Source organism: Ranitomeya imitator, chromosome 2, assembly GCF_032444005.1.
Source record: "Ranitomeya imitator isolate aRanImi1 chromosome 2, aRanImi1.pri, whole genome shotgun sequence".
NCBI classification, from domain to species: domain Eukaryota; kingdom Metazoa; phylum Chordata; class Amphibia; order Anura; family Dendrobatidae; genus Ranitomeya; species Ranitomeya imitator.
The window spans coordinates 340,774,972-340,797,434 of NC_091283.1; the positions used below are offsets into that span (position 1 = coordinate 340,774,972).

At 45.9% G+C, this 22,463-nt stretch overlaps 1 protein-coding gene across 1 annotated transcript in view; it reads right to left on the reverse strand.

Annotated features, from left to right (window-relative positions):
• Positions 1-946: 946 nt before the first annotated feature.
• LOC138663667 (zinc finger protein ZFP2-like) overlaps positions 947-22,463 on the reverse strand; it is a 33,390-nt gene continuing 11,873 nt past the window's right edge. Inside the window, exons 2-7 of the mRNA XM_069749952.1 lie at positions 19,958-20,105; positions 19,352-19,531; positions 19,146-19,269; positions 18,969-19,066; positions 18,699-18,789; positions 947-3,016 (exon numbers count right to left, since the gene is read on the reverse strand). Of these exons, the coding sequence (XP_069606053.1) occupies positions 1,659-3,016; positions 18,699-18,789; positions 18,969-19,066; positions 19,146-19,269; positions 19,352-19,531; positions 19,958-20,105 (1,999 nt within the window). The 3' untranslated portion in view covers positions 947-1,658. The remainder of the gene's footprint in view (positions 3,017-18,698; positions 18,790-18,968; positions 19,067-19,145; positions 19,270-19,351; positions 19,532-19,957; positions 20,106-22,463) is intronic.

Below are 22,463 nucleotides of genomic sequence, written 5' to 3' on the forward strand. Positions count from 1 at the left end.
GACTCTTCAGTTATGGTTTTCTCTATACATGAGCGGCACATTCGCTTCTCATGTGTCTTGGGAAGACTTTTATCACAAAGTGCACACACTTTATTCTTTTGTTTAGAGGTAACTTTCTTTCCCTGCATACATATACAGAAAACACAGTGTTACTGACATGGTTTGCCTTACAAAGGCACTCACCCACCGGACCCTCAGTACCACGACAGGCTGTGGGTTTTCTGCTAGGATCGCTGATTCCACAGGATCTGCCATCTTGCAGGAGGCTGTTACCAGCTTCTACTTGCCGCCTTGCAGTTTAAATATCGGTGGGCAGGAAGCGGTGTGTGTGTCCCTGAACTTCCTCCCCCCCGGGGAGTGTCAGCACACCGCTTCTCCGGCGTGTGGCGTCACTTCCGGTTCACAAACCGGAAGTTCTCCCATTCACTTGGCGCCAGCGTCGTGATGGGAACGCCTCTTGCCGCCTTACTTTTGTCTCCTTCCCCAGCCCAGCCTCCGGCCAGGAGCGGACGCCGGGGAGTCCGCAGTAGGGAAGGACGCCCTCGCAGCTCCAGGTATGCGGGCGACGCGCGCACGCCGCTGCACCCACCGCGGACCTCGGTTCGTGACCGGACAGCAAAGGGAGATCCCCTCCCCATGCAGCACCGCAGGTTCCCCGCAAGAACAGGAAACCAAACTGAGGAGAGAGGTGCCGCCCCCATCTTTTATCTCCTCTGCAGATTTCCTGTTCTTGGGGGCGGGACCATCTCTCATGTACCGGTGCTGTCATGGGGAAGGGAAAAAAATACTTATTTCTCACTGCAAAATGCAAATAAATGTATTACAATGCGGTTTGCTGGATTTTATTTTTGATATTCTATCTCTCAAAGTTAAAATTAACCTGCCGTTAAAATTATAGACTGTTCATGTTTTTGTCAGTGAGCAAACTTACAAAATCAGCAAGGGATCAAATACTTATTTCCTTTACTGTAAGTAATAAAAATAACTTTGCATTATATTCACCACTGTAAACAACTCATCCAGACTGTGGTATGTTGTTGAGCAAGCTTCCGACTTGCGGACAGATCCTGTTTATGGGTGATCTCTTTGCAAACTTGCACTGCCATAGTTTGAGCAAGAAAGCAGAGATACTGACCGACGATGAGGGAAACACACCTGCAGCGACATTTAGGGGGACGTCTTCTTTTCGCAAGCCTCATTACTAACCTGCCCTGCGTCTGCACGCAGCTGAATGCTTCTGGGTGAAAATTAACTTTATTCTCACCGGCAGCTTTCGGCTTCAGTCAGAGGAGCTGTGCCGGGTCAGTCACCACTCTGCTTACAGAGAGCAGTGGCTATAACCGCGCCCTGACACCGACTGGCCACCGGTCCCAATGCAGAGCCAGTGTCCGTCAGGCCGGGGGCACGGTTACAGCCGCCGTTCTGTATTTTCAGAGTGGTGAATGAACCAGCACTGGTGACACCCCTTTGACTGAAACAGAATGCTGCCAAGGAGAATAAAGTTAATTTTCTCCCAGCAGCGTTCGGCTACCTGCAGGCGCCAATCAAGTTAGTAATGCAATTAATCTGCAGATTATGCCCCTATCTTCACGTTAACAACCTTTTTGCTGGTGCCAGCATCCCTTTAAGAGTTGATTTCCAATCAATCATTTCCGACATTACGAACATGAAAAAGGCTTCTCCCCTGTGTGGATTTTCTGGTGTCTATCAAGATTCGCTTTCTTGTTAAAATATTTCCCACATTCTGAACAGGAAAAAGGCTTCTCCCCTGTGTGGGTTCTCTGGTGTCTATCAAGATTTGCTTTCTTGTTAAAACATTTCCCACATTTTGAACAGGAAAAAGGCTTCTCTCCTGTGTGGATTCTTTGGTGGCTATCAAGATGCACTTTCTGGTTAAAACATTTCCCACATTCTGAACATGGAAAAGGCTTCTCCCCTGTGTGACTGCTCTGGTGACTAAGAAGAGATGATTTTTTCACAAAATATTTTCCACATTCTGAACAAGAAAAAGGCTTCTCCCCTGTATGAGTTCTCTGGTGCGCAATAAAACTTGAACTCTGGTTAAAACGTTTCCTACATTCTGAACATGAGTATGGCTTCTCCCCTGTATGAATTCTCTGGTGCTTAACAAAATCTGATTTCTGGTTAAAACATTTCCCACATTCTGAACATGAAAAAGGCTTCTCCCCTGTGTGGATTTTCTGGTGTCTATCAAGATGCGCTTTCTGGTTAAAACATTTCCCACATTCTGAACAGGAAAAAGGTTTCTCCCCTGTATGAATTCTCTGGTGCTTAACAAAATCTGATTTCTGGTTAAAACATTTCCTACATTCTGAACATGAGAATGGCTTGTCCCCTGTGTGAGTTCTCTGGTGGTTATCAAGATGCGCTTTCTGGTTAAAACATTTCTCACATTCTGAACAGGAAAAAGGCTTCTCCCCTGTGTGAGTTCTCTGGTGGCTATCAAGATGCGCTTTCTGGTTAAAACATTTTCCACATTCTAGACATGAAAAAGGCTTCTTCCCTGTGTGAGTTATTTGGTGTATAACAAGATTACATTTCTGTCTAAAATATTTCCCACATTCTGAACAGGAAAAAGGCTTCTCCCCTGTGTGAGTTCTCTTGTGTCTAAGAAGAGATGATTTTTGGGTAAAACATTTCCTACAAATGGAACAAGAAAATCTATTCTCTGCTGTGTTTTTTTTTCTATGTTTAAGAAAACATTTTTTGAGGGGAAAACTACTTCCATGTTCTGAACGTGAAAATGGCTTCTTTGCTTTAAGAACAGTTCTTTTTTTAATGCTTTTTTTGCAAGTTCGATTTTCCTTAGCAGTCGGTAATGAATCAGAAGACAAGACCCGTTTCAAAGGATCAGATGATTGATTTTTGCTGTGAATGGATGATGGTATATCTGGAGTAATGGCATTCTCTTCAATAGAATCCTGGGTGATGTCAAAATCATCTGATTTAAAAACTGAAGATGTCAGCTGTCCCTTTGATCTCCAGGTACAGTCATCTGTCAAGAATAAAACCAATTATTTTTGAACAAAATATCCTTGAATTTTAATTTGACCATTTCTACTTAATCTCTTTCTGACCTCGGACGGGATAGTACGTCCGAAGTCAGATACCGCGCTTTGATGCAGGGCTCCGGCGGTGAGCCCGCATCAAAGCCGGGACATGTCAGCTGTTTTGAACAGCTGACATGTGCCCGCAATAGAGGTGGGTGAAATCGCGATTCACCCGCCGCTATTAACTAGTTAAATGCCGCTGTCAAACGCTGACAGCGGCATTTAATCGGCGCTTCCGGCCGGGCGGCCGGAAATGAGCGCATTGCCAACCCCCGTCACATGATCGGGGGTCAGCGATGCGTCAGAATGGTAACCATAGAGGTCCTTGAGACCTCTATGGTTACTGATGCCGACCTGCTGTGAGCGCCCTTCTGTGGTCGGCACTCATAACACACCTGCATTTCTACTGCATAGCAGCGATCTGATGATCGCTGCTATGTAGCAGAGCCGATCGAGTGGTGCCAGCTTCTAGCCTCCCATGGAGGCTATTGAAGCATGACAAAAGTAAAAAAAAAAGTGAAAAAAATAAAAAAATATAATAGTTTAAATCACCCCCCTTTCGCCCCATTCAAAATAAATCAATAAAAAAAAAAATAATCAAACCTACACATATTTGGTATCGCCGCATTCAGAATCGCCCGATCTATCAATACAAAAATAGGGATTTTTGTGTACTCACCGTAAAATCCTTTTCTCCGAGCCATTCATTGGGGGACACAGACCGTGGGTGTATGCTGCTGCCAATAGGAGGCTGACACTAAGTGATACAAAAAAAAGTTAGCTCCTCCCCTGCAGTATAAACCCTCCTGCTGGCTCTCAGCTAACCAGTTCGGTGCAAAAGCAGTAGGAGATCAATAACAATATATGAGCGTATAGCATGTCATATTATATATGAGAGTATAGAATGTCAGATTATAAAAAAACAATCATAAGCTAATAACTGTGTCCCCCAATGAATGGCTCGGAGAAAAGGATTTTACGGTGAGTACACAAAAATCCCTATTTCTCCTTCGCCTCATTGGGGGACACAGACCGTGGGACGTCCCAAAGCAGTCCCTGGGTGGGGACAACAACAGATCAGGCCCTGTGTAACCGCTACTTACAAGTGCGCCACCGCGGCCTCCAGAGTCCGCCTGCCCAGACTCACATCTGTGGAAGTGTGGGAATTATAGTGCTTCAAGAATGCATGCAGACTGGACGAATCCGCAAGCTTGCAGGCGTGCCTTGCTGACGCCTGGTGCCTAGAACCCTTGATAGACAGGGAGATAGGCTGACATCTAGCACGGAAGGACTCCTGGATGGTGAAAAGAATTCACCATGTTATCATGGTCGATGAAACGGCTAAACCCTTCCTGAAAATGTCAGGAAGCCTTCCTCTACCGTCAGGAAGCCCAAATAAAACGTCCAACCTTCAGAAGGACGCCGTCCTCAAGACGTACCTACTCAGAGCACTCACTTCGTCCAGAATATGGGGGATCTTATTCCATTTTGTGGACTGGAGCCAAAAGAGATGAGGGAAGAACTATGCCCTCATAACAGTGGTAATACAGTACCACCTTGGTAACAAGGGATGGAGATGGCCTGAGGACAACCTTGCCTCGAAGGAAATAAGGGAAAAAAGTCTGAAAGAGCAGAGAAGCTAGCTCCGAAGACTCGTCAGATTGAGAATATCGCAGAGGAGAACGGGACGACTTTCCCTGATAGTAAAGTCTGCCCGGATGAGAAAGGAGCCTACTGTAAGGCTCCTAGGAATAATAAGGTCCCTACTTGCGGTTGTGCTGCGATAAGGCGAGAAGATACTAGCTCCGCAAACAAAAAAACGGACGTGGTCAGTGCGGATCTCTGCGGATCACTGGGGCCCCTTTCTGCTTCCGAAAGGCTTTCGGAAGCAGTGGAAGGGGAGTTATGAAAACTGGTACCACGGCAGAACCAGAGCATGGAGAGCGATGGCTCTTGGATCTCGAGGCCGAACCACGAACTCGAGTACATTGGCCTTCAGTCTGGATGTCATCCCACCTACAACTGGAGAGCTCCAGTAAGGACAGATCTGATGGAAGACTTCGGGGTGAAGTTCCCACTGACTTGAGGCGGAACCCTGACGGCTGAATTTGTTTGCCGTTCAGAGTTCTACTTCTGGGATATATACTGCCGAGATCACCGAATAATAGACTTCGGCCCATCAGAGAAAGTGAGGTACCTCGGTCATGGCGCCTGACCGTGGGTACCTGCTAGATGACTGACGTAAGGCACCGCCGTGGCATTATCCAATTGAATTCGGATAGGGAGACCCGCCAGAAGGCAGTGGACCTGCTGTAAGACTACCGTTCGGATCTCCAGAACAATGATGGGGAGAAGAAGACTGGCATTGGAAGTTACTAATAACCATTGAACCGGGAGAAAAGCCCTGGGTGAAGAAGGAGCTCAGAGACTATTGTCTGAAAGTCTGCTTGACTTGCTGAAAACGAACGGAGCGAAGGAAACCGCTTCCATTGTCGTCACCATTTTTGCTCAGAACTCAAGAGCAAATCGAATGAAATGAGGGGGTCAGTAATCAATTCCTCAGAACTCTCCTGCGCGAGCTCCCTGTTGAAGGGCCATGACCTTGCCTCGAGGAAAAATTACCATCCTTCTAGAAGTCTGCAGGATCATCCTCAAAAAGGATATCTGCTGGGCTGGAAATGAGGAGAACTTGTCTAAGTGTAGCTGCCAGCCCAGGAGAGAAGGTATCGCAAGAGATATAGACGACTCAGCGTAGTCCTGGAAGGGCGGCTAGACAGACCAAACAGGGCAGGACGAGCACGCCTCTAGAGTGCAAGAGAAACATGACATCCGCCATGACCCGAGCGAACACTCTGGGTGCGGAAGCAAGGCCGAAGGACAAAGTTGTGACTTGAAAATGCTGTTGACGAATGGAAAGGCGAAGGAATTTTTGCAGAGGGCAAGCAACCCGAATGTCGATGGATGCCGGAAACTGCACCTTTTTCTGTTGAAGTAATGGCTGAGCGGAGGGACTCCATCCAAAGAAGGAGGACCATGTCAAAGGTTGTTAGAAGTTTGAGGTCCAGGGTCGATCTTACTTTTCGTTCCCCTGTTTGGAACCAAGATCCCTTAGATCTAGACTGTGCTGGACAATCCTTATACAATCCTTTGTCAGTCTCCCGCTCAAAAGATTTGATTGGCCAGTTGTTGCTGGTGTGAATCAAGATAGTTAAGGTCTCCAGCCAAGAGACCATTGCTCTAGCAATCCATGCGGCCGCTAGGGAGGATAGAGCGCTGGACCTGAAGCCGCAAGACGGAACGAACCAGATTTGCTATCTGACAGTCCGTGGTATTTTTTAATTGATGACCCATCAGGTAGGGATACTGGTAGGTATACCACAGGAGATTCTACCCGGTTAAACTGCCCCATGGCAGAATGTGCGGCTGCATCCAGCAGGTCATAGTCGCTTCCCATCTCCTCTTTTCACCGTGCAGAGATAAAACTTAGGAACCCTCGATCCATCAACCTCTTAACAGGGAAGTGGAGAGGAATTGTCTGCCTTCTTGCATCATCCGCTAAATAGTGGTGATGCAGAGGGGGGAGCTCGTACGCCAAAAAGGGTGCCTCTATATGTCCACAGAGTTCAGGTCTCCGGGTGGACAGGACAGGTTGTCTGGCGTTAGGCCTGGATGCAGAAGAGGAAACATAGAGACGACACTCCGTGTGCTCGTCTGTTGATGGTGTGGGGAGATCGGTGCCCTTTAAAGGACCCGTCGCCCTTAAAAAACAGGCCAGGCATGGCATCCCACGTAGAGGCTTCTGTCCAGGGAATCGCTTATCCGAATTGAATGGCAAATGCTCTCGAGGGAGTTTAGTCTCTGAAGCTCTGGCAAGCTCAGGCAATATCCAATCCATATTCAGAGCCTTGTTGTCATCAAATCATTGGTGAGGGAGCAGGAAACGAAAAACTTCCGTTTTCTAGATGCCTGTATGTTTCTAGACGCCTGCACATTTCTAGAATACTTGCGGCCCCTGCTAGCCGACGGCTCCCATGTAGGATAGGGACCATGTATATTGGTCCTGCGAGCACTCCAAACACAGAGGGTACACAGAAGGATTCAATCTCTTGGTCTGAGAACCATGGATTGGTCAGTTAAGAAGTCCACTGAGGGGAACTAGAGGATAAAGCTGGGGTAGGCGGCAGAGGGCTCCTCGGACTGATCAAGCGCCTTTAAGACCAGGGAATACTGGTCATGCACGAATACTGGTCATGCGCCTTTAAGACCAGGAAATACTGGACATGCACCTTTAAGACCAGTTAATACTGGTCATGCACCTTTAAGACCAGGGAATACTGGTCATGCGCCTTTAAGAACAGAGAATACTGGTCATGCGCCTTTAAGACCAGAGAATACTGGTCATGCACCTTTAAGACCAGAGAATACTGGACATGCACCTTTAAGACCAGAGAATACTGGACATGCACCTTTAAGACCAGAGAATACTGGTCATGCGCCTTTAAGACCAGGGAATACTGGTCATGCGCCTTTAAGAACAGAGAATACTGGTCATGCGCCTTTAAGACCAGAGAATACTGGACATGCACCTTTAAGACCAGAGAATACTGGACATGCACCTTTAAGACCAGAGAATACTGGTCATGCACCTTTTAAGACCAGAGAATACTGGTCATGCACCTTTAAGACCAGAGAATACTGGACATGCACCTTTAAGACCAGAGAATACTGGACATGCACCTTTAAGACCAGGGAATACTGGTCATGCGCCTTTAAGACCAGGGAATACTGGTCATGCGCCTTTAAGAACAGAGAATACTGGTCATGCGCCTTTAAGACCAGAGAATACTGGACATGCACCTTTAAGACCAGAGAATACTGGTCATGCACCTTTAAGACCAGAGAATACTGGTCATGCACCTTTAAGACCAGGGAATACTGGTCATGCGCCTTTAAGAACAGAGAATACTGGTCATGCGCCTTTAAGACCAGAGAATACTGGACATGCACCTTTAAGACCAGAGAATACTGGACATGCACCTTTAAGACCAGAGAATACTGGTCATGCACCTTTAAGACCAGGGAATACTGGTCATGCGCCTTTAAGACCAGGGAATACTGGTCATGCGCCTTTAAGACTAGGAAATACTGGTCATGTGCCTTTAAGACCAGGTACTTCCTTACCCGGGTACTGATGTAGAGTCGATGTGCCCTTTTAATGCAAAAATACTGTCACCCCAGTGTGAGCTGGCCGGGTGGACCAAGATGGCCACCGGGAGCTGCAGAGTTGATAAAATCTCGCAGAGAGCGAGAAGCGCCAATTTGGGGGGCGGAGCCACAGATACGATGTTGAATAGGCCTAAGCCGGGGCCCAAATTTCTGTAGCCGGCGGAAGTCACCAGTGGGTCGTTCCAGGCAAGACTTCCAGGATGCGGCCTACAAATCGGCCGAAGCCAGGGGCTAAATTTTTGCAGCCATCCAGAGCGTTACCTCAGAGAGGTAGGCCACAGGGAAGTGGCTGAGGCTGCCTGTCAGCATGTGAATATCCCACTGAAGATGGATTCACTCACCATTGGTGCGCGTCCCGGCATGGAGCCGCCGCGGATGTGGATTTCAGCGCTGTTCTGTGCAGCGTGGACGGTGCAGGGATAAGCCTCAATCCATCATCCGTTTGTTAGGGAGGTGGAGAGGACCCGTCCGCCTCCTTGTGCCATCCGCTTTCACAGTGGTGGGACAGTGGGGGCTGCTCGGACGCCATAGAGAGGGGCCTCTGTACAGCCACGGAGTTCAGTCCGGGTGGACAGGGCCAGTTGTCCGGCATTAGGCCTGGCTCCAGGAGAGGATACATGGAGGTGACACTCCATGTGGTCGCCTGCTGCTGGTGTGGGGAGATCGGGACCATGAAAGGAACCGTCGCCCCTGAAGTGAGCTCAGGCATGGCTTCCCACGTCGCAGGAAAGGGTACGGGGAGGTATACTTGCCGTGCTCGCCTGTTGATGGTTCGGGGGAGATCGGAACCTTGAAAGGAACCGTCGCCCCCTTCACTCCGTTAATTAAAAAATAAAAATTTACAGAAAAGTAAACAATAAAATAAAAACGTTGGGGTCTGAAACAGACCCATGTGCCTCCTACAGACACTAAGCAAGAACTGGTTAGCTGAGAGCCAGCAGGAGGGTTTATACTGCAGGGGAGGAGCTAACTTTTTTTGTATCACTTAGTGTCAGCCTCCTATTGGCAGCAGCATACACCCACGGTATGTGTCCCCCAATGAGGTGAAGGAGAAAAAAGGATTAACCTGATCGCTAAACGGTGTAGCGAGAAAAAAAATTTGAAATGCCAGAATTACGTTTTTTTGGTCGCCGCGACATTGCATTAAAATGCAATAACGGGCAATCAAAAGAACGTATCTGCAACAAAATGCTATCATTAAAAACACCAGCTCAGCACGCAAAAAATAAGCCCTCACCCGACCCCAGATCACGAAAAATGGAGACGCTATGGGTATCGGAGAATGGCGCCATTTTTTTTTCTTTTAGCAAACTTTGGAATTTTTTTTCACCACTTAGATAAAAGAGAACCTAGACATGTTTGGTGTCTATGAACTTGTAACGACCTGGAGAATCATAATGGCTGGTCAGTTTTAGCATTTAGTGAACCTAGTAAAAAAGCCAATTAAAGTGTGGGATTGCACTTTTTTGCAATTTCACCACACTTGGACATTTTTTCCCGTTTTCTAGTACATGATATGCTAAAACAAATGATGTCGTTCAAAAGTACAACTTGTTTTGCCCTGTGCGCCACCCCCTTCCCACCCCCCTGTGAATAAAATACTCACCCGGCTCCCTCGCAGCGTCCTGTCCTGGCCGCACCTTCTACTGTATGAGCGGTCACGTGGGGCCGCTCATTTACAGTAATGAATACGCGTCTTCACCCCCATGGGAGGTGGAGCCGCATATTCATGACTGTAATCGGCGGCCCCACGTGACCGCTCATACAGTAGAAGGTGCGGCCAGGACAGGAAGCAGCGCCAGCCAGCGAGGGAGCCAGGTGAGTATTTTAACAACAGCGGGGGGGGCGCACAGGGGATGTGAGGGGGGGGGGGGACCTGGATCTTGATTTTACACACGATTATTCATATCTTCTCTACAGCAAACGCTGCTGCAGGGAAGATTTGAATGGGGCTTCAGGACCAGATGCAGGGGACAGCGCTAAACTTTAGCGCTGTCTCCGGCATGGTGCGTGTGGTACCCAGTGGGCACACGGGCGGCACACGTGTGCCACACTGATGTGCCTCAGAAACGCACCGGAACACGGACACGGATAATTCCGGTACCAATTTTTCCGGTACCGGAATTATCTGGACGTGTGAGACTGGCCACACAAATATAGAATAAAAAGCCACCAAACAATGTTATATAGGTGAAAATAATACCAATAAAAACTTCTACTCATCCCGCAAAAAAACAAGTCCCCACTCAGGTCCATAATTCAGCAATGAAAAAAACAGATGTTTCCATAGTGGCTCAAAGCCTGTTGAAAAGCAACATGACTCCAATAAACCAATCCAGCATTATCCCCTCTCCCAAAGTCAAATCTGCCCCTCGCTTCTGAGCCTTGCAGTATGACCAAACCACATTCAACATCCATGTATTTGACATTACTATAGTGAGAAGAACCCACTTAGTTTAAGGTGTGTGTGTCTCCTGGAGCACAATCTGGGCACTATGTGTTGGGTAATAAAATGGCAAATGTGCAATTTTCACTCTCCATCATCCACTGCATGCTACTTTCCAGAAAGTGCCTGCGGAGTCAAAATAGTCACTACTCCTATAGATTAATTCACTGAGGGTTTCATTTTCCAAAATAGAGTCACTTTATGGGGATTTCTACTGTTATAATATTCTGCCATTTTGTAATATTAGAGCTTCTGCAAATGGTGCGTAACATCTTCTCTGGAATCTGCTCCCGAGACATCTGTTTCTGTGACTAGATGTGGTGTCAAAGATAGACAGCTGGGGGGTCACGCAGATCTACTTGCTGTTATCACTTTGTCAAGGGAATGCATCTCCGCTGACTCCAATCGTCAGGACAGTATGAAATTGACCAATGATTGATGGACAAGACCACAGCTGCTTCCATTACTGAGCCATTTATTAGGCATCTAACAGGCAGCAAGTGGTATAGACACCCCCAATTCCAAAGCATGACATATGTATATACCTCCGTATGGTCACTTCCTACTTCACTATAACACAGAAACTACTCACTGCCACCACCAATCGTTTATACAGGCCAATTGGACACTCATTGCAGATACAGTATGGCTTTGGGGTGGTGTTTACAGAGCAAAAGCGACAGAACTATAAAATGTTATATTTAATCCAGAAAGATAGGCAGTGTTTATAATAAATATACAAAATGGCAACAAAACAATATATACAATTACATAAAATAAAAGAAGAAAATTACTAAATTTAGTAACAGAAATGGCTCAAGCTTAGTGGAGGGGAAGCACTTTGATTGGGAATTGGACAGAACCTCCACAGCGAACTGACAATAACCCAGACCAAGGATCTGCTTTTTGATAGCTCTTACGTTACGCCCACACACTTCACCTTTGTTACCTCATGTGGGGTTGTTTGTGAAAGGTTTTCAGTTTTTCAGGATTTTAGGATATCCGCAACTTACAAGATATCTTGGCCTCTAAAGATCACAGGCATCAGATATTGACTACATATTTTTATCATGATTTTACATTTACACAGTCCAAATATGACCTGGTTCACACCATCTATCAGAACATTACTCAATTGGAGGGATTCTAATTGCCCCCCGGTGATGTGAATTAATGCATCACGTTATTCTCTTTGTTATGAAAATCTATATCTCATACATATCTGATTGATACCAACCCCTATATTCCTATCTGAACTCCGGAGAAGGGCTGGCTACAATCTGTGACATGTGAATAGTAGTTCTATGTCTGGGAAAGCACACTTCTCAAGTAAACACCTCTTTTGGTATCTCTTTCCCCCTAGACACTTCCTGTTTAATTACCTGTACACTACAGGGGTCCTCTGCTTCAAAAGAAGTTAGGGCGTTCTTTCACTTTCCCATATGTTCCATTGTGAGGTCTTACTTACAAAAGGAGTTTAAATTGTCAGTTCTTTCTATGTCTTGATTAGTTTTGCTTACTTCCTAGCTATATGTAATTCTTCCCTCACAAACTAACATGTGGTGAAGAGGTAGGGGGACATCGCACTAGAGAGGTTTTAATTTTTCTATGAAACATGGCTTTATTCATTCTGCAGGCAGCGCTGGTAACTTTGGAAACATGGGCTCTCTCCAGCCACTAAAATTAGGGTGCTTGGGACCAGTAGTATCATCCAGTATGGCAATATGAGTGTATGTGCTGTCCAGCTGAAGCAATCTTCTCCCTAGTTCTGTCCTCTGTGCTCAGCTACCAGCTTGTGTATTTGTTTCCTGTTGTGACCCTGGCCTGTTTACTGACTGATCTTGCATCTTTTGATTTTGTATTTTCCCTGTCCTCCTGGTTCTGACCTGGTTACCTGAATATTCTTCTTGCTATCCCACACAACTAAACAATGTAACACAATGGCCCAAGCCTGGGGGTCTCTGTGCAAGTCCAAATCCATGTGCATGAGGCAGGATGAGGAGTAAAGCAATCCCTGGCATCTGGAAAATGGAGTAGATAATGCCAAGCTTGCTTGTGGTGGCCATCTTTTGAGCTACCAGATAACCATGAACAGTGCTTCCAATACCGTGTGCCTGCAAACTATTCCAGCAATATCTGCATTCAAGTAGCTAAATGGCGCTCCTTCTTTTCGTAACCCTGCCATATGCCCAGACAGTAATCTACAACCATATACAGAGTATAGTCGGATTCAAGAGAAGGTAGAATATAATTTATAAGGTCCATCTGTTTCCCATTATCCTTTGTGAAGAATTTCAAAGTTACCACCACATAAAGTGACACACATCAGATTTGAAAAATGGGAACTGACAGGATTAGATTAGGGGATTCTGGGCACTGACTAAGGCTACTTTCACACTGGCGTTTTTTGCAATACGTCGCAATGCGTTGTTTATGGCAAAAAACGCATCCTGCAAAGTTGTTTGCAGGATGCGTTTTTGCCCCATAGATTAACATTAGCGACACATTGCGACGCATTGCCACACGTAGCAACCGTCGTGCGACGGTTGCGCGTGTTGTGGCGGACCGCCGGGAGCAAAAAACGTTAAATGTAACGTTTTTTGCTGCCGACGGACCGCTTTTTCCGACCGCGCATGCGCGGCCGGAACTCCGCCCCCACCTCCCCGCACCTCACAATGGGGCAGCGGATGCGCCGTAAAAATGCATCCGTTGTGCGGCACATCTAACGCTGGCGTCGGAATCTCGGCCCGACGCATTGCGAGGGGCAGATTCCGACGCTAGTGTGAAAGTAGCCTAATGCAGAGAAAAACTGTGACTATAAACAATAATACATCTACTAAAATGATCAAACTCAACAGTCTTCTTCAGTAAAAAACGAGTAACTAGTGGAGTAACCTCTCTGGAGTAATTAAAGTATGTGGCTTTTGGCAATCTAAAGCATCGTTATGAGTACGCAGTGCAGTACTTTGCTCTGCCCTCAACAGGGCAAGCAAAGTATGCCTGCATCGGAGCCACGGCAGGAAGACAAGCAGAGGACGTCATCGAATGAAGATAGGAAGCACTGAACCAGTATCGCGACGCCCATCGGACTGGACCGCAGCGGGACCGCCCCTGGGTGAGTATAATATAACTTGTTTTTTTTTATCTTTCAGGATACATCGGGGGCTTATCTACAGCATTACAGAATGCTGTAGATAAGCCCCTGATGCTGGTGGCCGCAGCTCATATACGATTTTTGGGGTGACATTCCCTTTAACCCCTTAGTGACAGAGCCAATTTGGTACTTAATGACCAGGCCAATTTTTGCAATTCTGACCACTGTCACTTTATGAGGTTATAACTCTGGAACGCTTCAACGGATCCCGCTGATTCTGAGATTGTTTTTTCGTGACATATTGTACTTCATGTTAGTGGTAACATTTCTTCGATATTACTTGCGATTATTTATGAAAAAAACGGAAATATGGCGAAAATTTTTAAAATTTTGCAATTTTCAAACTTTGTATTTTTATGCCCTTAAATCAGAGAGATATGTCATGAAAAATAGTTAATAAATAACATTTCCCACATGTCTACTTTACATCAGCACAATTTTGGAAACAAAATTTTTTTTTGTTAGGGAGTTATAAGGGTTAAAAGTTGACCAGCAATTTCTCATTTTTACAACACCATTTTTTTTTAGGGACCACATCACATTTGAAGTCATTTTGAGGGGTCTATATGATAGAAAATAATGAAGTGTGACACCATTCTAAAAACTACACCCCTCAAGGTTCTCAAAACCACATTCAAGAAGTTTATTAACCCTTTACGTGCTTCACAGGAACTGAAACAATGTGGAAGGAAAAAATGAACATTTAACTTTTTTTTGCAAACATCTTAATTCAGAACCATTTTTTTTATTTTCACAAGTGTAAAAACAGAAATGTAACCATAAATTTTGTTATGCAATTTCTCCTGAATACGCCAATACCCCATATGTGGGGGTAAACCACTGTTAGGGCGCACCGCAGAACTTAGAAGTGAAGGAGCGCCGTTTGACTTTTTCAATGCAGAATTGGCTGGAATTGAGATCGGACACCATGTCACATTTAGAGAGCCCCTGATGTACCTAAACAGTGGAAACTCCCCACAAGTGACACCATTTTGGAAACTAGACCCCTTAAGGAACTTATCTAGATGTGTGGTGAGCACTTTGAACCCCCAAGTGCTTCACAGAAGTTTATAACGTAGAGCCGTGAAAATAAAAAATCGCTTTTGTTTACACAAAAATGATCTTTTCGCCCACAAATTCTTATTTTCACAAGGGTAACAGGAGAAATTAGACCACAAAAGTTGTTGTGCAATTTCTCCTGAGTACGCTGATACCCAATATGTGGGGGTAAACAACTGTTAGGGCGCACCGCAGAGCTTGGAAGAGAAGGAGTGCCGTTTTACTTTTTCAATGTAGAATTGGCTGGAATTGAGATTGGACGCCATGTCGCGTTTGGAGAGCCCCTGATGTGCCTAAACAGTGGAAACCCCCCACAAGTGACACCATTTTGGAAACTAGACCCCTTAAGGAACTTATCTAGATGTGTGGCGAGCACTTTGAACCCCCATGTGCTTCACAGAAGTTTATAACGTAGAGCCGTGAAAAAAAAAAATTGCATTTTTTCTACAAAAATGATCTTTTTGCCCACAAATTTTTATTTTCACAAGGGTAACAGGAGAAATTAGACCACTAAAGTTGTTGTGCAATTTCTCCTGAGTACGTCGATACCCAATATGTGGGGGTAAACCACTGTTTGGGCGCACCGCAGAGCTTGGAAGAGAAAGAGTGCCGTTTTACTTTTTCAATGTAGAATTGGCTGGAATTGAGATCGGACGCCATGTCGCGTTTGAAGAGCCCCTGATGTGCCTAAACAGTAGAAATCCCCCACAAGTGACCCCATTTTGGAAACTAGACCCCCCATGGAACTTATCTAGATGTGTGGTGAGAACCTTGAATGCCCAAGTGCTTCACAGAAGTTTATAATGCAGAGCCGTGAAAATAAAAAATATTTTTTTTTTCCACAAAAAAGATTTTTTAGCCACCAAATTTTTATTTTCACAAGGGTAACAAGAGAAATTGGACCCCAAAAGTTGTTGTCCAATTTGTCCTGAGTATGCTGGTACCCCATATGTGGGGGTAAACCACTGTTTGGGCGCACGGCAGAGCTCGGAAGGAAGGAGCGCCGTTTTGGAATGCAGACTTTGATAGAATGGTCTGCGGGTATTATGTTGCGTTTGCAGAGCCCCTGATGTACCTAACCAGTAGAAACCCTCCACAAGTGACCCCATTTTGGAAACTAGACCCCCCAAGGAACTTATCTAGATGTGTGGTGAGAACTTTGAATGCCCAAGTGCTTCACAGAAGTTTAGAATGCAGAGTCGTGAAAATAAAAAATATTTTTTTTTTTCACAAAAAAGATTTTGTAGCCCCCAAGTTTTTATTTTCACAAGGGTAACAAGAGAAATTGGACCCCAGAAGTTGTTGTCCAATTTATCCGGAGTACGCTGATGCCCCATATGTGGGGGTAACCCACTGTTTGGGCGCACGGCAGAGCTCAGAAGGGAGGGAGCACCATTTGACTTTTTGAGCGCAAAATTGGCTGTCGTGTTTGGAGACCCCCTGATGTACCTAAACAGTGGAAACCCCCCAATTCTAGCTCCAACCCTAACCCCAACACACCCCTAACCCTAATCCCAACCTCATCCATAATCCTAATCACTAACCCTAACCATAATCACAACCCTTACCCCAAAACAACCCTAATGTCAACCCTAACCATAACCCTAATCAAAACCCTAAATCCAACACACCCCTAATCCTAATCTCAACCCTAACCTCAAACCTAACCCTAATCCCAATACACCCCTAATCACAACCCTAACCTTAACCCTAATCCCAAACCTAACCCTAATCCCAAGCGTAACCCTAATGCCAACCCTAACCCTAATACCAACCCTAATCCAAACCCTAACCCTAATCCCAGCTCTAACCCTAACTTTAGCCCCAACCCTAGCCCTAACTTTAGCCCCAACCCTAACCCTAGGGCTTTCACACTTGCGTCGTTTGGCATTCCGTCGCAATCCGTCGTTTTGGACAAGAAACGGATCCTGCAAATGTGCCCGCAGGATGCGTTTTTTGCCCATAGACTTGTATTGCCGACGGATCGTGACGGATGGCCACACGTCGCGTCCGTCGTGCACTGGATCAGTTGTGTTTTGGCGGAGCGTCGGCACAAAAAAACGTTCAATGAAACGTTTTTTTGTACGTCGCATCCGCCATTTCTGACCGCGCATGCGTGGCCGTAACTCCGCCCCCTCCTCCCCAGGACATAGATTGGGCAGCGGATGTGTTGAAAAACTACAGCTGCTGCCCACGTTGTGCACAATTTTCACAACGTGCGTCGGTATGTCGGGCCGACGCATTGCGACGGCCCCGTACCGACGTAAGTGTGAAAGAAGCCTAACCCGAAGTTTAGCCCCAACCCTAACCCTAAATTTAGCCCCAACCCTAACCCTAAATTTAGCCCCAACCCTAGCCCTAACCCTAGCCCTACCCCTAACCTAACCCTACCCCTACCCCTAACCCTACCCCTAACCTAACCCTACCCCTAACCCTACCCCTAACCCTACCCTTAACCTAACCCTACCCCTAACCCTACCCCTAACCTAACCCTAACCCTAACCCTACCCCTAACCCTACCCCTAACCCTACCCCCACCCCTACCCCTACCCCTACCCCTAATTTTAGCCCCAACTGCTGTTCTCCTGCCGGCCGGCAGATGGAGACAGATGGCGTGCGCACTGGGCATGCGTCCGCCATGTTCTGCTGCCGGCGGCCAGGAGGAGCAGCAAGAGGATCCAGGGACCTAGGTGAGTATGCTAGGGTCCCCGAATCCCCCTATTTCTCTGTCCTCTGATGTGCGATCACATCAGAGGACAGAGAATTACACTTTACTTTTTTTTTTTTTTTTTGCGGTCGCCGGTAAACAGTTAATTACCGGCGATCGCAAAACAGGGGTCGGTAATACCGACCCCGATCGTGCTCTTTGGGGTCTCGGCTACCCCCGGCAGCCGAGACCCCAAAGATTCTCCCGGTGCCGGCCGGCGGGCGCACTGCGCATGCGCCCGCCATTTTGAAGATGGCGGCGCCCACCGGGAGACACGAGGAGCATCGGGGGAGCTAGGTGAGTATTGGGGGGCCACCTGGGACCCCTTTTCTCTGTCCTCCGATGTGCGATCACATCGGAGGACAGAGAAATTAAAAAGAGATCGCTTTTTTTTTTTTTTTTTGCGATCGCCGGTAAACGGTTAATTACCGGCGATCGCAAATGCGGGGTGGGTTAAAAACCCCCCGAATCATGTTCTCTGGGGTCTCGGCTACCCTCGGCAGCCGAGACCCCGGAGAAAATCGGCCTCTGGGGGGCGCTATGGACTTTTTCCACAGCGCCGTTAATTAACGGCACTGTGGTTTAAGTACCCTTAGCGGCCGCCGTTAAAAGGCGTATCGGCGGTCGCTAAGGGGTTAAACTGGAGGGCCTGAATGGGAGCATTGAAAATACAACATAATAGAGGTATTTTTTTTTAAATAATTCATAGGTCCATTATAATATTTTTCTAACTTGTCAGCAAATTCTAAATAAGCTCTCATTTTACTTTGTTGTTTAGAGATCTGAGCAGGTAAGGGTCAGTGTCTCCTAATCTCAGGAGGTAGGTGGATCCTCCAGGTTGTAAATTCTATAGAAAAGGGCTTTCAATGCCCAAAGTTATTTAAACAGTTATGGATCGAGGAGAATGTTGTGGTCTAGAGGCAAAATGGTGATCACACAATTGTGATACGGTTGGACTACATCACCGATGAAGCAGCCACAGCCGGTGACTGAGAACAATCTGTGACTTCTCTTCTTTAAGTGGTTACTACTCACCTGGGTAGTCATATGTAGGAATCTCCTCTTTACACCTCTCATCACCCCTCACATATGCCTCTGTAGTATAAATATTAGTCAGATCTTCACCCTGAAACAAATATTGTAAATGTCACATCTATGGTCAGCTCTAATCCTGCCATCTCCATTATTCTCATTACACAATGATAAAACATACAATACTGGTGGATAAAACAAGACTGAGCACAAGACCTTCACAGCCGTCTACAGATCATAGGACAGAGCTCATGACACCTTCTCTCCATCTACCTGATGATCCTGAGGAAAACTGGGATCGTCTTGTTTACAGTCCTGTGGAAGAAGAGGACGGGGACATCTCTCTGGTGTTGTCTTCTTACTGCATGGATCTGGAGGAAACACATACAGGGACTGAATTCATTATTTATATACAGATAATTATAGGCCGTGTGTATTTAGTCCTATTACCTGGTGATGTGAGGGGCTGGGGAACCTCCATCATGATGTCCTTGTACAGATCTTTGTGTCCTTCTAAATACTTCCACTCCTCCATGGAGAAATAGACGGCAACATCCTGACACCTTATAGGAACCTGACACATACAATGATACCATCATCCCCCGATCCCTTTATAGCATTACTGTATAATGTCCCAGCATTCCCAGCAGTGTCACCTCTCCAGTCAGCAGCTCAATCATCTTGTAGGTGAGTTCTAGGATCTTCTGGTCATGGATGTCCTCATGTATCAGGGGGTGTGGTGGAGGCCCCATTATTAGTCTCACGGGTCTTCCCCATCCCTCAGACACTGGATCCTGACAGCGCTCACTAGAGGTCTTCTTCACTACTGTGTAATCCTGGTTATGGAGAGACACATTAATAAATCTCACTACAGACATTTCCAGAGTCCTCACCTCTCCAGTTCTATCCATCTGTTATTCCCATTTGAGATATGTGAAAATAATATCTAATTGATAGCATTTTGCTATCTGACGGAAGGCCTTGTCAGATACATTTTGTCCCAGAATGCATGCTCCCAAACTCAGCCCCCACCCTTGGGATTCCACAAGACTATTCATTGTTTTTCTTTAATTAACCCAAGCAACAAGTCTTTTGAAGCTCTCTCCATGGGGAACCGAAAGCCATAGACTATAGGCCCCTTCACATTAAGCGACGCTGCAGCGATACAGACAACGATCCGGATCGCTGCAGCGTCGCTGTTTGTCCATCTGTTATTCCCATAGATAAGAATGATGTAATGTGATTTCATCAGAATCTCTCACCTCTCCAGTAAGCTGGAAGAGGATCTCTAGGGTGAGTTGTAATATCCTCTCCGCCACCATGTCCCTGTCCATATCCATCTGTGATGGGTTATTCAGAAAAATTCTCTTGTATAGAAGATCTTCACAGAGGATCTGATATTGTAGAGACCTGAATGAGAAAATGAGCTGATGTAACATCATAAAAATCCTGTGTAATAATACAATTACTGGAAATAATAAATCTCATATGTTTCCCTTATTATTTTACAGTATTTAGTTTTCTTCTCTACATCTACCGTATATACTCGAGTATAAGCTGAGATTTTCAGCCAATTTTTTTAGGCTGAAAGTGCCCCTCTAGGCTTATACTCGAGTCATTGTCCCAGAGGGGTTGGCGGGGGAGGGGGAGCGGCGGCTGTGACATACCTGCTTCTGGCGTAGTCCCTGCATCGCCGATGGTCTCCGGGCGCTGACAGTTTCTTCCAGCATTGAGCAGTCACATAGTACCGCTCATTACAGTAATGAATATGGACGCGACTCCACTCCCATAGGGGTGGAGCCGCATATTCATTACTGTAATGAGCGGTACCGGTGACCGTTCAACGCTGGAAGAAGCTGTCAGCGCCCAGAGAAGACTATCAGGAAAGCTGCCAGGGACCGCGCCAGGAGCAGGTGAGTATAATGGGGAGAGTGAGCAGCATTGCGCAATATTCACCTGTCCTTGTTCCACCACCGGGCACCGCTCCGTATTCCGCGTCCTCTGCTTTGACGCTCAGGTCAGAGGGTGCGATGACGTGGTTAGTGTACACCCTCTACCTGAACGTCAGTGCAGAGGACGCGAAAGATGGAGTGGCGACCGGCGGTGGAACGAAGACAGGTGAATATTACAAGTGCTGGGGTCCTGAGCGACCAGAGGTGAGTATGTCTTTTTTTTTTTTTTTTTTTTTTTATCGCAGCAACAGCATATGGAGCAAATATCTCTATGGAGTATCTTATGGGGCCATAATCCGTATTTGTGCAGCATTATATGGGGCAAATATTTCTATGGAGCATCTTCTAGGGCCATAATCAGCATTTGTGCAGCATTATATGGGGCAGATATCTCTATGGAGCAACTTATGGGGCCATAATCAGCATTTGTGCAGCTTTATATGGGGCAAATATCTCTATGGAGCATCTTTTGGGGCCCTTATAAACCTTTATGCAGCACTATTTGGGGCATATTTTAATATGGAGCATCTTATGGGGTCATCATAAACTTTACGGAGCATTATATGGGGCGTATTTTGTATGGAGCATCTTATGGGGCTCAACATGTATGGAGCATTATATAGGGCTCCTGATTCAATATGGATATTCAAAAACACTTAATCTACTGATATCTCTATTAATTTTATTTTTATTGGTACCTATTTTTATTTTTGAAATTTACCGGTAGCTGCTGCCTTTTCCACCCTAGGCTTATATTCGAGTCATTAAGTTTTCCCAGTTTTTTGTGGCAAAGTTATGGGTCTCGGCTTATACTCGGGTAGACTTATACTCGAGTATATATGGGTACTAATAAAACCTACCGTATATATTTTAGGCCACAGACAACAGTCAGTTTCTTACTCGGAGTTGGCAGCTGAATTCGTTTCTCATAGACTCATCTTTCATAACGCTAATTCTCATCTCATTTACAGACACTGGAATTGGCATGAGCAATACTGCAGGAGATATTCATTACACGTGACATGAGAAATAACTACTTCATAATGAGGACGACATCATCTTCTACTACGGCTCTAGAAACTTATTTGACCAGAGTCCGTCACTGACTCCATCACCACCGGCCGTCTATATGAATGTTTCCCGTCTTCCCGCACTGTAATCTTCTATCACGTTAGATCTCATGTCTGATTCATACACAGAAGTTTGAAGCTTTTATAAAATCTTTTTTGTTTGCACAAACAACGGGGACAAATTATTTAATCCCAAAATCTCCATGTACAGTGCTTTATGGGGTTTATTTCTGGCCTTAGGCTTTCCTATATTACAAGAAAAACACCAGAAAAGAGCAGATATTAACCCCTTCTGTTGTGAATTCTGCTCTTGGGCTCCCTCCGGTGGTTGTTGATGGTAATGCAGTTATTCCTGAGCAGCAGTCTTGGACAGGTGTTTCTGCTAATTGCAATTCTGACTGGGGTATTTAGCTATGCAGGACTCATTAGTCCTTGCCAGTAGTCAATGTTCCTTTGGAAGTGTTGGTCCTCTGCCTGGCCTCTCCTGCTTGCTGCCAATTCAGCTAAGATAAGTGTTTGCTTCATTTTTTAGACACACTGCTGTGTGTTTATTTTCTGTGCTTATCTTGTTTCTATTTTGTTCCTGCTAGACTGTGCCTGATGTTTTTCTCAGTCTAGTTGGACTCGCTGGAGTTGCAGATATACTCTCCACATCTTTAGTTAGGTGGTGGAGTTTTTGTATTTTTCTGCTGTGGATATTTTGTAGTTTTTTATGCTGACCGCATTGTATCCTGTACTATCCTTTC